This window comes from Rutidosis leptorrhynchoides, chromosome 8 (genome assembly GCF_046630445.1).
Source record: "Rutidosis leptorrhynchoides isolate AG116_Rl617_1_P2 chromosome 8, CSIRO_AGI_Rlap_v1, whole genome shotgun sequence".
Lineage (NCBI taxonomy): Eukaryota > Viridiplantae > Streptophyta > Magnoliopsida > Asterales > Asteraceae > Rutidosis > Rutidosis leptorrhynchoides.
The window spans coordinates 207,318,220-207,334,110 of NC_092340.1; the positions used below are offsets into that span (position 1 = coordinate 207,318,220).

The 15,891-nt window shown below is 38.2% G+C and overlaps 1 protein-coding gene across 1 annotated transcript; it reads right to left on the reverse strand.

Annotated features, from left to right (window-relative positions):
• Nucleotides 1-4,971: 4,971 nt before the first annotated feature.
• Nucleotides 4,972-10,442, reverse strand: LOC139864009 (uncharacterized). The gene is made up of 5 exons (XM_071852602.1): nucleotides 10,197-10,442; nucleotides 6,597-6,682; nucleotides 6,376-6,471; nucleotides 5,683-5,725; nucleotides 4,972-5,257 (listed from the first exon to the last, which is right to left on the reverse strand). Exons 1-5 carry the CDS (start codon nucleotides 10,440-10,442, stop codon nucleotides 5,093-5,095), a joined length of 636 nt encoding a protein of 211 aa, XP_071708703.1. The 3' UTR covers nucleotides 4,972-5,092.
• Nucleotides 10,443-15,891: the final 5,449 nt, after the last annotated feature.

The following is a 15,891-nucleotide window of genomic DNA, read 5'->3' on the forward strand; positions in this document are numbered from 1 at the left end:
AGTATGTCCATTCTGCTCTTTTTTGAAAATGCACATGTTTTTGCTTATAACTGTTATGTTTGTTCATAATACTAATTTGTTTTTGTTAGTAATTTTAGCAGAGTCGGATGATAGCCAAGGGAAGGCTACGGAGGGCGGTGACCGGAGGCCGGAGAGGAATCTTGAAAGTGAAAGAGAGAAGGGCCTGAAAATGCCTGACCCAAACTTTGCCCCCTTCGATGAATCTGAATTTCATGAAGATAGGCCTGAAGGCAACTCTGCTTATGATTCTCCTATTCCTAATATCACTAATCCTGCTGTCACCTCCTCCAATGTTCAAGAGCCAACTCTTCCTGCTCATGTGAGGGCTTTGCAAGCCATCATTGCAAACCCCGCCACTAAAGATAAAGAATTTGCAACTCTTATTCAGGTATGAACGATAAGACCCTCTGCATATATATGCTTGTAATTTATTGATGTGAGCTGTTTGAAATAACTTATAAAATTTTATTGATGTACAGGGTTGTGTTATCCCCGAGCTGAAACCCCAATTCTCTGCTCTCCGTTCTCATCAACTCAGGGAATCAACTATGGCAGCTCATGTACTGCTAACTAACCACCTGGACTCTGTGCTGCAACTGCAGGAACATCAAGAGTCTATTCTTGCCTTTGCTCGTAAAGACATAGCTGAAAGTGCAAATGCTCGTAAAAGAGCTGCTGATGCTGAGCGTGCCTTAAATGATGCGCAGAAAATAATAAAGGCTAAAGAAGTTGAGTTAAAAAGTGCTCAAGATGTTGCTGCTGTTCTGCAAGGGGAAAAGGATGCTGAGCAGGTGAAAGTGGGTGAGCTGGAGAAACAGCTGAGTGAAGAGAGAGAGAAGTCTGCTGAGCTACTCCGGAGGGCGGAGAAAGGCGAGGGCAATTTTGCTGAGCTTAAGAAAGGTGTGCCAGGTCTGATAGCTAAGGTGCTTGGATCCAGTCTTGTAGGGAATCCCTACAATGATTATATTGATGCTGCCTGCGCCCATGCTATTGCTGATGTGACCGGCAAGCTGTTCAAACGCCTTGCTCCCAACCAAACGCCTTCTGCTGCCATTGCCAAACTTATGCCTCCTGGTACTCAAGAAAAAGTTGATGAGGCCAAGAACAAATTGATAAATCTGAAGATAAATGTTTATGATGAAGTATGCAGCAAAGAAGACTCTTCTGCTCAAGATGTACTTGGCGTGCAGTTTAATTGATCTTTGTAAAAATTTCAAACAATGTTTTCTAATAAACTTCTTACTGACTTTAACATTATATATATATACTGACTTTATTGTGATGACTATGTGTGCTTATATGCTTGTTGCAAATATTTTTATGCTTAACGCTTTAAAACCAATCAATTATGCACCTGAGCATAAAATTTCTATACACAATTGTACAGTGTATAATTTGAGCAAATTATTTTGAAAAGTGCATAAGGTAACTCACATGTAAATGCCTTGCAGTATCAAGAATACGATGTCTGATTACGCCTTCCATCATAAAATTAATGAGGAAGAATTATGAAGTGTTTTAGAAGAATGACTATAAATCAATAAACTCTCCGTCTTACGCCTTCCGTCATAAAGTATATGAGGAAGAATTGCTAATTATTTTGCCTTCATACATAAAATATATAACTCCGTTCTGTGAAGTAATTTTTTATAATGTTTGTCATGACAAGTATATGAGTTTTGTATCATGCCTCGGTGCGTTCTAGTAAAACTTAAACGTTTTCTAGCCGATCCCTTGTGCCTTTACTGGCCGGCACAAAAGCTTCCGCCATCGGAGGTATTTAAAAATACGATCCTTCTGTGGGCAGGTTATAAATGTAATGTTTTACATTTGTCACGGGCAGCACTTTGTTTAAGAAAAATATAAAATTATTGCTCAGTACTGTGCAGTACATAAACGATTGATGACGACTTTTAGGTGGATCAAGCCTAATTAGTACGTCATGAATGTTTAATGTATGCAATTGCTAATGTATGCACTGCAAAATAACCACAATGGTTCACAGTAAGTTTGATAAACGCTGCTTCATCTTATAATTCGAAATGTGTTCTTCAAATGCCAAACAGGCATGAGTACAACGATTGTAAAAGACTGCTTTTATTGAAATGCTAAATGAAACTGCTCTTTATTGAAAAGATAAACACTGTTCTTGATAACTTGTTGACAAATTGCTTCTTCATATGCCGAGCGCCCAGCGCTGTCCGGCCTTCACACTTGCTTACGGAATGAAAAACTCCTGAACTTCTTCCTCGCTGAATAACCTATCACGCCTTCTCTGACTCATTCTGCCTTCTGGCCCATTTGCAAACGTTGATCTTTCCCTTGTTGGCTGCACATACTGTGAATGTATGGTTGCAACTCCATTTGGAGTGGGGAATCTGACCTCTGCATGGGCCGTCGATGTTATTGCCCCAAACTTAGCCAAAGCTGTTCTTCCAAAAAGGACATTAAAACGAGAATTGCCATCTATGATTGTGAAATCAATTGTTTCCGTTCTCAACAATGGGAATGTGCCCATAACAACTTCCAAACGAATCTGCCCCATGGCATTTATCGGTGCTCCTGTTAGTCCAGAAACTTTCAACCTCGTTTGCCTAGCTCTGCTCTGCACATGCCTTGGAAAAGTTCTCAAACAATGCCAATAGATGATGTCAGCTTCACTTCCTGTATCTGTGTAGATACAATTGACAAACTTATTTGCTATCCCTGCTGAAATGATCACTGGTTGGACGGACAACGCCCAATTCTGAATTGGCTGAAAGATAATTGGGGCATATCTCCAGCTGTCCAAATTGCTGTTTGATAATTCACCTTCTTCATAATGACCATCGTTAATCCAAACCATCCTGATTACAACTTCTGGAGTTGTCTCACGCTCTGTGATCCGTTCTCCGTACTGCGGTTGGTTCCGATTATCTCTTCCGCCATGCTGCTCTCTTCTGTTCTCTCCACGGCGTCCTCTGCTACCATCATTCCTTTGCCACGCAAATTTCCTGCGAGGATCATTACTCCTGTACTGTTTGCCAGGCAACAAATGATTCAGTTCTCCTGCCTTGATTTTCGCTATAATTTCTCTCATCAAAGATTTACAATTGTCCGTATCATGGCCCCAAGCCTCATGGAAATCGCACCACAACTCACTCTTTGGACCCTCCCTTTCTTCCATAGGTGCTGGAGCATTGAAAGTGGTCCGAATTGGTTCAGTGAAGAGGATCTCTTTCGGAGTTTTGGTAAGCGCCATAATCAACGGGTGCCTTTCTATTGGCTTTCTGTTGTGGTGAAAATCATTAGGGTGATTGTTTCCTCTCCATCCTCCATTTGAATTGTCATTCCTTCTCTGATTTCTGTCAAAATACCGTCTTCCGTTGTGCGACTTGCTACTACTGCCAGTATCAAACTTGTTCAACCCACGCTCACCAGCTCGAACATGCCTCTGTGCAACCTCCAAAGCTTGATGCAATGTTTTTGGCAAGTCATACCGTAATGCATGAACAAGTGCACTAAACCGTCGCTGGTCCAAACAGAAAATGAAACCAGATACAAGCTGTGATTCTGGACAATCAGGAATCTTCTGTGCTTCAAGTGTATAACGCTTCATAAAATTGCTCAAAGATTCGTTATGATGCATTGTGATCTCGTGTGCATCAAGATGTGTCAGAGTACAGCTCCGTAGATTTTGGTATTGCATCACAAATTTTGCTCTCAAATCAAGAAAACTGGTAATACTCCTTGGCGGCAAACTAGCAAACCATTCGCGTGACATTTTCTGCAATACCATAGGAAACATATGGCACGCAGTTTCATCCTCCCAATGCTGCAACCTCATAACACCTTCAAACATAGTCAGAAAATCTTCCGGATCCGTTGTGCCATCATAAACTCCAATTGCTGGTATAGCAAGATTTCTGGGCAATGGATAATTAGCAATTCGATCAATGAAACACTGCGTTGATTCTGCCATCGCTGGTGGCTTGGTGGCTTGTTCTCCAGTAATGAGGGCAAAAAAGTTATCCACAGCCACAGCACGGACGGCGGGCTGCGCTAAGCGTTGCTTGTATTTTGCGGGAGCTATCTGCTTAAGAATGTCATTTAAAAGCAACACTGCCTGCTTTTCTGACATGAACTCATCTTTGTCAATTTCATCATCAGAGTCATTATTATCACAACTCAGGTCATTATCATCCCCAGAATCATCAATAAGACTGCCCATCTTGTCAAGTAGCCTGGATAACTTGTACTTTGATATAGATTGCCTTTTCATTATCTGCTTGTCTTTGCCATCCGCCATCCGCCGAAAAGGTATAAATGACGGACATCGCCGTAGTTGCATCAATGGTCGTCGCTCTGGATTAGTAACAAAATTTGGAAGTATTTCTGCACTTTTAGCTGTCACTTCTTCGATTACTGGCCTTTTCTCCGAATTAGTTGCCAAATGTTTAAGCCTCTCTGTAGTTTCAGCAACTGTTTCTTCAATCGTACCATCTAGTGGTGAAATAGGTACATCTTCAACAGTGACCATGTCGTCAGTTGATGGATGATTGACTGCTTCAAGTACAAATGGAACTTCAGCTGCTTTCGTTCCTTTTCCGTTTCGTGTGTTCTTTGCATTAGTGGATGGCGCCATTGTTAACACCTATTTCCTTATGAGGTAAGGCTTAGTATGTCAACAAGAGACTAGAAGTGATCTAGCTTTTAGGAGGGCGGAGTGTTGCCGATTGATTTTTACCTTCGGGAAATAATCCCTGCAGACCCGGTACAAAAGTGTAGAAACTTGTGGGGTGGCTTAATCAATCTGTCGTCCGTAGAGCGTAAGAGTGCTAGCCGGATGACTTCTAGTGAGAGAAGGTAGAGAGAGAAAGAGAAGTGAAGTCTCAGCTCTCAACGTTGTCAGAATATCTGAACTTGTGTAAAATGACGACCCAAGGGGTCTATTTATAGTGTCAGATCTAACCAGACGCGTACTGATATCATATATCAGCCTAAATTAGAAACAACAATACAACATATAACATGAAAGATATACAATAGAAATGTAACCAACGTACACCATCCAATGGTGACTTAAAAAAAATTAACCTACCTTCACATAGCTGACACCAAGGTCCTTTCTTGAGTAGCCACGATCCAAATTGCGCATCACGTAATTATTGTAATCCTTTACAATTCTCATTATTATATCTGACGTGGAAATACCTTCAGTCCGTTTTGTCTCCTTAAACCGTCCAATAGATTTGACCTACGCAAGATTCACCCAACAATATTAACAATAAAGCATAAATGCACCACTCTCAGGGAGAAAAAAAAAAAGGCACAACTAACAAATATATCCCATCCCGTAATGAGGAAACAATAAATTCCTTCGATTGCAAAAACATTACAGTCTGGTTTGGGAACAGATGTAGATAATTATCATTGTGGTATATTTTTTTATTATATATAATAAAACCTAGAAGGATACAAGTACTGAAACCATATAGCTAGCTCATTTCAAAAATCTAAAATGGTATAGAAAACAATAAACATTTAAAGTTAAGTAATTGTCCCTTGCAATGCTGACTGTTTTGGTACTATTTTCTTCAAGTTGAAGCAAAAGATGTAATTTGGACAGATGTCACAGGGCTTCATAGCTTTTTATCTTAATTAAATAATATCTAAACTTACAAATTCATAAACATCATTTCCTGCCCCACTTGCATCAGCATAACTGAGAATTTAAGAAAAAAGCAATTAACACATTACATAATTAGGGTGCACAACTCAAAAACATAATTATTTGTTTGCCATTCTGAAAAAACATAATAGCTATTTACCACATTCCATTAAGTGAAGTTTTTGCTCACATTGCACTTTATCAGCACGTATTATACACAAAGATGTTGAAGAGAAAGAACATTTGTGGCATCGCATAAAAAAAAAAAAAAAAAAAAAAAACTACTATGCAAATATATATATATGAGTGTGTTTTTGTCAATGTGTGTGCGCACTTGTATAGATAAGATAAACAAAAAATGTCAACTGTACTTTCATGGAATGATTTCCCATTTGCTAGATCATAACAAGCAGCAATCCACGTTATCAATTATCAAACTGATTTATTTATTAATGGCTAATTTAGAAGCTAACCGGAAACATGTGTATCACATGCCTAAGTTTTAAGCTTAAAAAATCAAATCCAACTTAGAAGTACCCAAAAGAAGATAACATATTCATAGGCAATTAATTCTTCACCTATTATCCATAACAAATGATTTGCCTTTTTAACGAAATTGTTTGACATATACCCCTTTAAGGTAAAGAAGGCCCTGTGAACTTTAAAGAACATATTGAATATAGTTTTGGGTAGGTTGACCTTACGGGAGAGAGTCATGAGCCACATAGTCAATCTGATGCTTGTCTATAAATTCCTGGTTCATAACCCAAGGAGCATCTGGGATAACTTCATCAACCCACCTGCACAAAGGTAAATTTAAGTAAACAAAAAACTATTAGAAAGATACAGTATATGTACAGATAATCAGAATTATAATTTAAGTGTATTTAATAAACAATCATGACTTTCAGTACAAGAATCATACTTGCAATGACGGAGGGATTCTGATGCGTGATTATGACTTTTAAAACGCAGTTTAGAACAAGCTTTCTTCACCCAACAGATCTGAAACTAAACACCCAATTGGTAACAGTAACAGCCCCAAAACAGAGTATAAAACTCTGAAATAAGAACACAAGGATAGAGAATCTAAACCCTTAATTGATAAAGATACCACCACAATTAGAGATCTAGAAACACTCCAAATCTTCAACTACAGCTGATAAAGATTCCACCACAACTATAATATCAGATATGAAGATTTGGATTTCACCACAATGTTTGATAAAGTAACACCACAAACACTGATAAAGAAACCACTCTTAGCCACCGGAATCAAAGATTCGTAAAGACACAGAGATTTTGTAAATAGATAAGCTCTATCAAACTTTTCATTCAATCATTAACCAAGTTTTACAATTACAAGAACTCTCTATTTATAGTAGAAGCTTAACAGCTATTTTCTAAATAAGACAAAAACATAAAAAGGAAATGGAGACAAAAAAGGACAAACAATTACAAATTAGCCAATAAGAATAAAGGACACAATCTGCAAAAAGCCTGCCATTTGTTAGTGCTCCTTCCCATGATAAAAGCATCCAATGATAAATGGGAGTCTTCCTTGGACAGCTAACATTCTTCTAGAACAGCCACACACGTGTTAAGCACATGACCTGACCGGTTTATTGAAAAGCATAAGTAAACTTTGAATTGTGTTGGCCATTCAGACGGAAAATAGCATCGCGCGCTGGTTGTACTAGAGTTTCGTGTGCTGATTGAACTAAAATTCTTTAGCTGGTTGAACTAGCTGGTTCGCCTAAGCATAACTTTGCTGGTTCGATTTGCTGGTTACCCGGCTGAGTGAATTAAAGCTTTACTGGCTGAACTAAACTCATTTGCTGGTCCGGCTAGCTGGTTCTTCTTCGTTGCTGGCTTGCCTTCAACTATCAAAAACTTTATTCATGAAAACATAACTACTTCAGTTTAAGGACTGAAGTAGGGTCACCCCTGAGCTTCTTGAACCAGCTCCAAAAACACTTAGATGATACGAAATAGATGGTAACACGACCATTGCTTGGCCTGATTCGGGTGTAACATCTTTTGAGCTCGAGCTGGCTGTGTTGCTGGTTACATTGCCCAGCTCACCCGCATCATCCTCTCCCTCTAAAAAGGAACTTGACCTCAAGTTCTCGAGGTTGTCATCTTCCAAGTAGGGCATCAAATCACCAACATTAAAAGTGCTATACACAGCAGTATCACCAGGCAGCTCGACCTTGTAAGCATTATCACCAACTTTTTCCAACACTTTAAATGGACCCTCAGCTCTTGGCATCAGCTTGTTCTTCCTTTTTGCTGGGAACCTTTCCTTCCTTAGATGAATCCAAACAAGATCACCAGGAACAAAAGTGGGCTGCTTTCTGTGCTGGTTAGCTTTAGCCTTGTATTGCTGGTTGGTCTTCTCAATTTTGGCCCTCACTTGCTCATACAGCTTCTTCATTTCTTTGGCCTTTGCTACTGCATCAACACTTACCTTAGGCTCAATTGCAAAAGGAATCAGATCAATGGGTGTGAGTGGATTTGCACCATAGCAGATTTCAAATGGTGATTTTCCTGTGGAGTAATTAGGGGCTCTGTTAAAAGCAAATTCAGCTTGAGCAAGCTTCAAATCCCACTCCTTCAAACTTTTCTTCACAAGTGCCCTTAGCAACATTCTCACAGTTCTATTGGTAACTTCAGTTTGACCATCAGTTTGGGGATGGTGAGAAGTGCTGAATAAAAGCTTTGTTCCAAGCAGCTTCCATAATGTCTTCCAAAAATAGCTTAAGAACTTTGTATCTCGATCAGACACAATGATTTTGGGAACTCCATGAAGACGAACAATTTCTTTGAAGAATAAAGTAGCAACAACAGTAGCATCATTGGTTTTGTTGCAGGCTATGAAATGAGCCATCTTTGAAAACCTGTCAACAACCACCATAATAGAATCTTTGCCTCGCTGAGTCCTTAGTAAAGCAACAATGAAATCCATGCTCAAATCTTCCCATGGCTGGTTGGGAACAGGAAGAGGAGTATATAAACCCTTGTGAAAAGTTGACTTAGCTTGACAGCAGGTAGCACAACGATTAATCACAGCTTTGACATCTTTATCCATACATGGCCAGTAGAAGTGTTCACTTAGGATATCCAATGTCTTGTTAATCCCAAAATGACCAGCTAAACCACCTCCATGTGCTTCTCTAATCAGCAACTCCCTGATTGAATCTTTTGGGATGCACAATCTGCTGCCCTTGAATAGAAAACCATCTTGCTCAATATAATCTCTTTTGGACTCAGCAGGAGAACAGTTCAAAATAGGAGCAAAGTCTGGATCAGCTTCATATAACTCCTTAACAAATGAAAATCCAAGAACTCTAGCTTCCAGAATTGACAACAAAGAATATCTTCTTGAAAGAGCATCAGCAACAACATTAGAAGTACCAGCCTTGTGTTTAGACACAAAGGAGTACATCTGCAAGAATTCAACCCATTTTGCATGCCTTGGATTTAATTTGTGCTGCCCATTAATGTATTTTAATGCTTCATGATCAGAAAAGAGAACAAACTGCCTTGGCTTCAAATAATGTGACCAATGATCAACAGCTCGAATGATGGCATAAAACTCTTTATCATAAGTGCTATAATTCAGCTTTGACCCATTTAGCTTTTCACTGAAATAAGCTACTGGTCTTTTTCCTTGCACTAGCACAGCTCCAATGCCAACACCACTTGCATCACATTCAAGTTCAAATAACATATCAAAATTAGGCAAAGCAAGTATAGGTGCTGAACTTAGCTTCTCTTTCAATGATTCAAATGCTGATTGGGCAGAACTAGACCATTCAAATACCCCTTTCTTCATACAATCAGTAATTGGAGCAACAATTGTGGAGAAGTCTTTGATAAATCTTCTATAAAATGAAGCTAAACCATGAAAACTTCTGACTTCAGTGATGGTAGAAGGACTAGGCCATGATCTGATTGCTTCCACCTTAGATGGATCCATTGAAATGCCTTCTTCAGAAATCACATATCCAAGAAACACTACTTTGCTGACAAAGAAATCACACTTCTCCAGCTTTGCATATAACTGATTCTGCCTTAATAGCTCAAATACTTTCCTCAGATGATCCAAGTGTTCTTCTTTAGTTTTTGAGTACACTAGGATGTCATCAAAGTAAACAACCACAAACTGACCAATAAGTGGCCTGAGCACTTCATTCATAAGCCTCATGAATGTGCTGGGTGCATTAGACAACCCAAAAAGCATAACCAACCACTCGAATAATCCACCTTTGATCTTGAAAGCTGTCTTCCATTCATCTCCTTCTTTCATTCGAATATGATGATACCCACTTCTAAGATCAACTTTGGAAAACACACAAGAACCATGCAGCTCATCTAGCATATCATCTAATCTAGGTATGAGATACCTATACTTGATGGTGATGTTGTTAATAGCTCGGCTGTCTACACACATTCTCATAGAACCATCTTTCTTTGGAACCAGCAAAGCTGGTACTGAACAAGGACTCATGCTGGTTCTAACATATCCCTTGGCAACCAACTCATTAACTTGCTTTTCTAATTCTTTTGCTTCATGAGGGGAACATCGATAAGCTGCTTTATTAGGAAGAACAGATCCAGGTACAAGATCAATTTGATGTTCAATACCCCTGATTGGTGGTAAACCAGTAGGTAACTCGGTAGGAAACACATCAGTAAATTCGGATAACAATGGCTTTACCCTAGCTGGTATTTCATCATGCTGGTTCAACTCATCACTTTCAACCATCAGCAATAAATAAGCACCAGTACCACCCTTTAACTCAGTATCAACTTCAGCTTGAGTCATAAACAAAGTTTTATCATTCTTAACAGTAGGGTCAGCTCTAGGTATTTCACTAGGCTTTAAAGAAGTGAGGGTGATCTTCTTTCCATTCACATACAGCGAGTAAGTATTTTGATGTCCATTATGATAGACATACTTATCAAACAACCAAGGTCTACCAAGCAGCAAATGACAAGCATCCATAGGAATAACATCACAAGTAATCTCATCTTGATAAATAGTACCAATAGAAAATGGAACAGTAACTTGGCGAGTAACCTTTACCTCACTGCCTTGGTTAAGCCATTGAAGTTTGTATGGATGAGGATGCTTCTTTGTAACCAGCTCAAGCTTTTCCACCATGTGAGCAGATGCTGCGTTTGCACAGCTGCCTCCATCAACAATCAGGCTGCACACTTTACCCTTGACTGTGCATCTTGAATGAAAGATGTTTTCTCGCTGGCTCTTATCTTCAATAGTCTCAGCTGAGTGCATTACTCTTCGAACCACTAAAAACTCTCCAATATCAGCAGCAACAAACTCTTCACTATCAGACTCATCATATGCTGGTTCAGTTTCAAAACCCCCTTCCAAATCTTCAATCTCCCTTAGTGTAAGAGCACGCTGGTTAGGACATTGAGCTTGAAAATGCCCAAATCCATGGCACTTGAAGCATTTTCTTCTATCATCTTTAGGACCAGCTACAACCTGCTCTTTGCCTTTAGATACTTTGGATTCTGCCTCGTTATGCCTAGGCAGCATAGATGATTGACCCTTCATAGGCAGCACAGCTGGCTTGGAATAAGACTTAAAATTAATTTTCTTTTTTGCTTGTTTCTCTACTTGAATAGCCAGCTTGCAAGCACTCTCAAAAGTCCATAGAGGCTGCATTTCAACTTGATCAACAATAGAAGCATTTAAGCCTCCAACGAATCTTGCTATAGTGTGTTCTTCAGCTTCTTTAACATTTGTACGAATCTTGAGCTGCTCAAACTCTCTGATGTAATCAACAACATTCATGCTGCCTTGCTTGAGTGTATTCATCTGGATATACAGCTCTTGCTTGTAAGCTTGAGGAACAAACCTCTTTTGCATACACTCTTTTAACTTGGACCAGGTTTTGATTGTTTTCTTCCCTTCATATTGCCTTTCTTTTTTTAGATTATCATACCACATTGAATCATACTTCTTTAATCTGATTACAGCAACTTTAAAGGCCTTTTTATCATCATAGCCTTTAACCTCCATAATTCTATCCATGGCCTGAACCCATTCAAAGTAATCTTCAGGATTAGAGGACCCTTCAAAATCAGGTGGATCTATCTTGATATCTTTCAAATCATCAGCCTTTTTCCTATGCCTTCTTCTTCTTTGTGAAGAAGCATGAGATCCATCAGTAGATTGGCTACCATCCTCAGATTCAGTACTAGAAGACACAATAGTTGTATCTCCATTTTCAGATCTAATTCTATTTCTTCTTGGAACACCATCTTCCAACAAGTTAACCATTCTTTCCATCTGTTGTAGAGCTTCAATAGCTCTATCTCTTCTAAGATTATGAGCTTCTTCAAGAGTCATATTCCTTGGAATATCAGCCATTTCAAATATCAGATCTGAAATAGACCTTTAGCAACAAATAGAAACCCAGATCTGAAATAAAGCTTAACAGCTCTAAAACAGAGTATGAACTGAAACAACAATAAAAATGATAAGAAAGCTTCGATTTGAACAACCTAAGCTCTGATACCACTTTGATGCGTGATTATGACTTTTAAAACGCAGTTTAGAACAAGCTTTCTTCACCCAACAGATCTGAAACTAAACACCCAATTGGTAACAGTAACAGCCCCAAAACAGAGTATAAAACTCTGAAATAAGAACACAAGGATAGAGAATCTAAACCCTTAATTGATAAAGATACCACCACAATTAGAGATCTAGAAACACTCCAAATCTTCAACTACAGCTGATAAAGATTCCACCACAACTATAATATCAGATATGAAGATTTGAATTTCACCACAATGTTTGATAAAGTAACACCACAAACACTGATAAAGAAACCACTCTTAGCCACCGGAATCAAAGATTCGTAAAGACACAGAGATTTTGTAAATAGATAAGCTCTATCAAACTTTTCATTCAATCATTAACCAAGTTTTACAATTACAAGAACTCTCTATTTATAGTAGAAGCTTAACAGCTATTTTCTAAATAAGACAAAAACATAAAAAGGAAATGGAGACAAAAAAGGACAAACAATTACAAATTAGCCAATAAGAATAAAGGACACAATCTGCAAAAAGCCTGCCATTTGTTAGTGCTCCTTCCCATGATAAAAGCATCCAATGATAAATGGGAGTCTTCCTTGGACAGCTAACATTCTTCTAGAACAGCCACACACGTGTTAAGCACATGACCTGACCGGTTTATTGAAAAGCAGAAGTAAACTTTGAATTGTATCAGCAAGTTGGCCATTCAGACAGAAAATAGCATCGCGTGCTGGTTGTACTAGAGTTTCGTGTGCTGATTGAACTAAAATTCTTTAGCTGGTTGAACTAGCTGGTTCGCCTAAGCATAACTTTGCTGGTTCGATTTGCTGGTTACCCGGCTGAGTGAATTAAAGCTTTACTGGCTGAACTAAACTCATTTGCTGGTCCGGCTAGCTGGTTCTTCTTCGTTGCTGGCTTGCCTTCAACTATCAAAAACTTTATTCATGAAAACATAACTACTTCAGTTTAAGGACTGAAGTAGGGTCACCCCTGAGCTTCTTGAACCAGCTCCAAAAACACTTAGATGATACGAAATAGATGGCAACACGACCATTGCTTGGCCTGATTCGGGTGTAACATCTTTTGAGCTCGAGCTGGCTGTGTTGCTGGTTACATTGCCCAGCTCACCCGCATCAGATTCATAGCGCTCCGTGTCAGTCATGACTGTTTTTCCCTTTAGGCTGTGGGTGACATCATTACAGCATCCGACCAGCAGATAAGTATTTGGAAACCTGATTCCGGCATCACAAAGATTTTGTATGTGTAACTATATAAAATCAGAAACCAATTCACGAGAACATTGAAACAAATCATCTACCAAAACAACAATCGAGACACATACAATAAAGATGGTTTCTTCAGCACAACCATAGGTCCTATATCCATGAATAAATGGAATGGGTCAATGTTAGTTTAAAAAGGTCAGACTTAAAAGTACATGTTAAAACTCGAATCATGTGATTAATTTTGATGTTTGGCATCCAACTCCTAGACCTAGCAGGATCATGGTAAGTGATAAACTCCATCTCCAGTATTTAAAAAAACTCTAATAACCAATATTTCAATATCTTTACACCTCCTATCCAAACTTGCCAACATAGTCCACTGTGAGCCCTAAACTAATAAAACTATCCTCGCTGCAAACAAAACTTTCCTGTATTTATCTCTCTGCGATATATCATAATCTTATTAACTTCATAATTTACAACAAAATTTGTCCAAGTTTTTAAAGCGTATACATAATAATAATAATAATAAAAGCATATAATCAAACCAAAAACCTAATAATTGATCATATAAATAAATATAATACATAATACCAAACCACCACAAAACACAAATTAATACTTTATACAAACAAATGAATCAATAATCGGGATAAATTCGAATATATTGATTTTCGAAATATAAAAGATGAAAGCGTATTTGTTACGATTTTTTGGCTTGTTCGAGGGAACGAGCGTGACCGAAGTGAAAGAGATCGTAAATTCCATCGGCGTATACACGAACAGGCCGGTCAGTAGGGGGATCGCGCATCCAGATTCTTTGCTTATGATCTTTATTTTGTTCATCTTCCATGATTCATATATGATTGTAATTGCAATTGCAATTGCAATTGCAATTAATGATTCCGTTAGGGTTAGTAACTTGATCGGTTTCAGACAGATTTTTGGGGAATCGAGATTTGTTATTAACGGAATTCAACAGGCTACAAAATTGGGGGTTGAAATGAATCTAAAAGGAAAAACAATAAATGTGTCCGTGGATCAGTTGTTTCTGCGCCTGGCTAAATCTACGGGTGTCGTTATTTCTTAATTGTTTGTTTAATTAGGAAAAAATAAATAGGACACTAAATTTTGATCCATATACACATAAGTTACTATTATACTCTTACCCATGGCCGGTCCTGAGAGGAGAACGAGAGGAGCAAGAATATGTAATTGGGCAAGCGAGCAAGCGAATTACGATGCCCTGTGTGAGTCTACTATATAATGCCCTCACTAAATTTATATATAAACATAGTCACGATTTTTATAGATTTAGAACCTAATTAAGTTTAATGATTATTTTCACTTTAGTATTAACTAGAAAAAAAATTCAGCCGTGCGTTGCTGCGACACCTTTCGGGTTGTATACTCATAATTAACGTCACGTTATGTACTTACAGAATAAAAAATGTATTGCCACGGGTGTGTTATGTATGGAAGATAGCCCAGAGTATTTAGCATTTTTTTTAAAAGCGTCGGTTTCGCGTATAGGAAGTTGCATTGTGTTCTTAAAATTATTTCGAGTTGAACGATGGTGCTGAAAAAATTTAACTCACGGCGAGCGGGAAGATATGTTCCGTTAAAGATTTGGGTGGAATTGAGTTAAGTTTGGGGGTGTAATTTGAAAGTTGCTAAAAGTTTGGGAGGTTTTAGTGGTGTTTTTGGGATGATTTTGGTATTGTAGTTTTGACCAAAGTTTGTGAGTGACTTTGGTCAAAACTACAAAAATTTTGGCGTTCATTAGTAGAGTTTGGTCAAAACTACAAATATTTTGGTGTTGATTAGTATATAAGGTGAGTTTGGTCAAAACTACAAATAGTTTGGTGTTGATTAGTATATAAGGTTAATTAATTAATATTAAGTAAATAATTAAATTTAGCACAACAAATTCAACCTAAAATATTATCATCGATAAAACCTTCTTCATTTGTTTTAAAAATTCATTTATTGCATCATATATAAAATATTATTATTGTCTATATATTAAGTACACTTTCAATACTTTGCTATTTAATTCGTTCGATCTTTTTCTACTTGCATTTATAAGACGTAATAACTTTATATTTAAACAATACTGGGAGTCAATGCCCGTGTGTTGCACGACTTGTCTCAAATTTCAATATTTTGACATTCGTATTCTGAATGGTTAGTAATGGTGTATCATATCGTATACACACATAAAAGGCATAATGGTTGCATAAAAGTAGCATCAGGAAGGCTGGAAACAACAGTTTTGTGGAGTTGTCCGTCCAGCGTTCTCCGCTGTACAGGCTGCTCCGTCATGCGTAAGCCCTGAAGGCCGCCTAGCGCATAAGCCCTGGCCGGAGAGCGCCGCATTTAGCATAAATTTCGGAGCACATGTAACAGAACGTA

Coding starts and splice junctions, on each gene's coding strand:
- LOC139864009 (XM_071852602.1), bottom strand. CDS start 10,442: ATGGTTGAAAGTGATGAGTTGAACCAGCATGATGAAATACCAGCTAGG. Junction 6,472..6,596: donor GAATCCCTCCGTCATTGCAA/GTATGATTCTTG, acceptor ACCTTTGTGCAG/GTGGGTTGATGAAGTTATCC. Junction 5,726..6,375: donor GTGGCTCATGACTCTCTCCC/GTAAGGTCAACC, acceptor TTAAATTCTCAG/TTATGCTGATGCAAGTGGGG.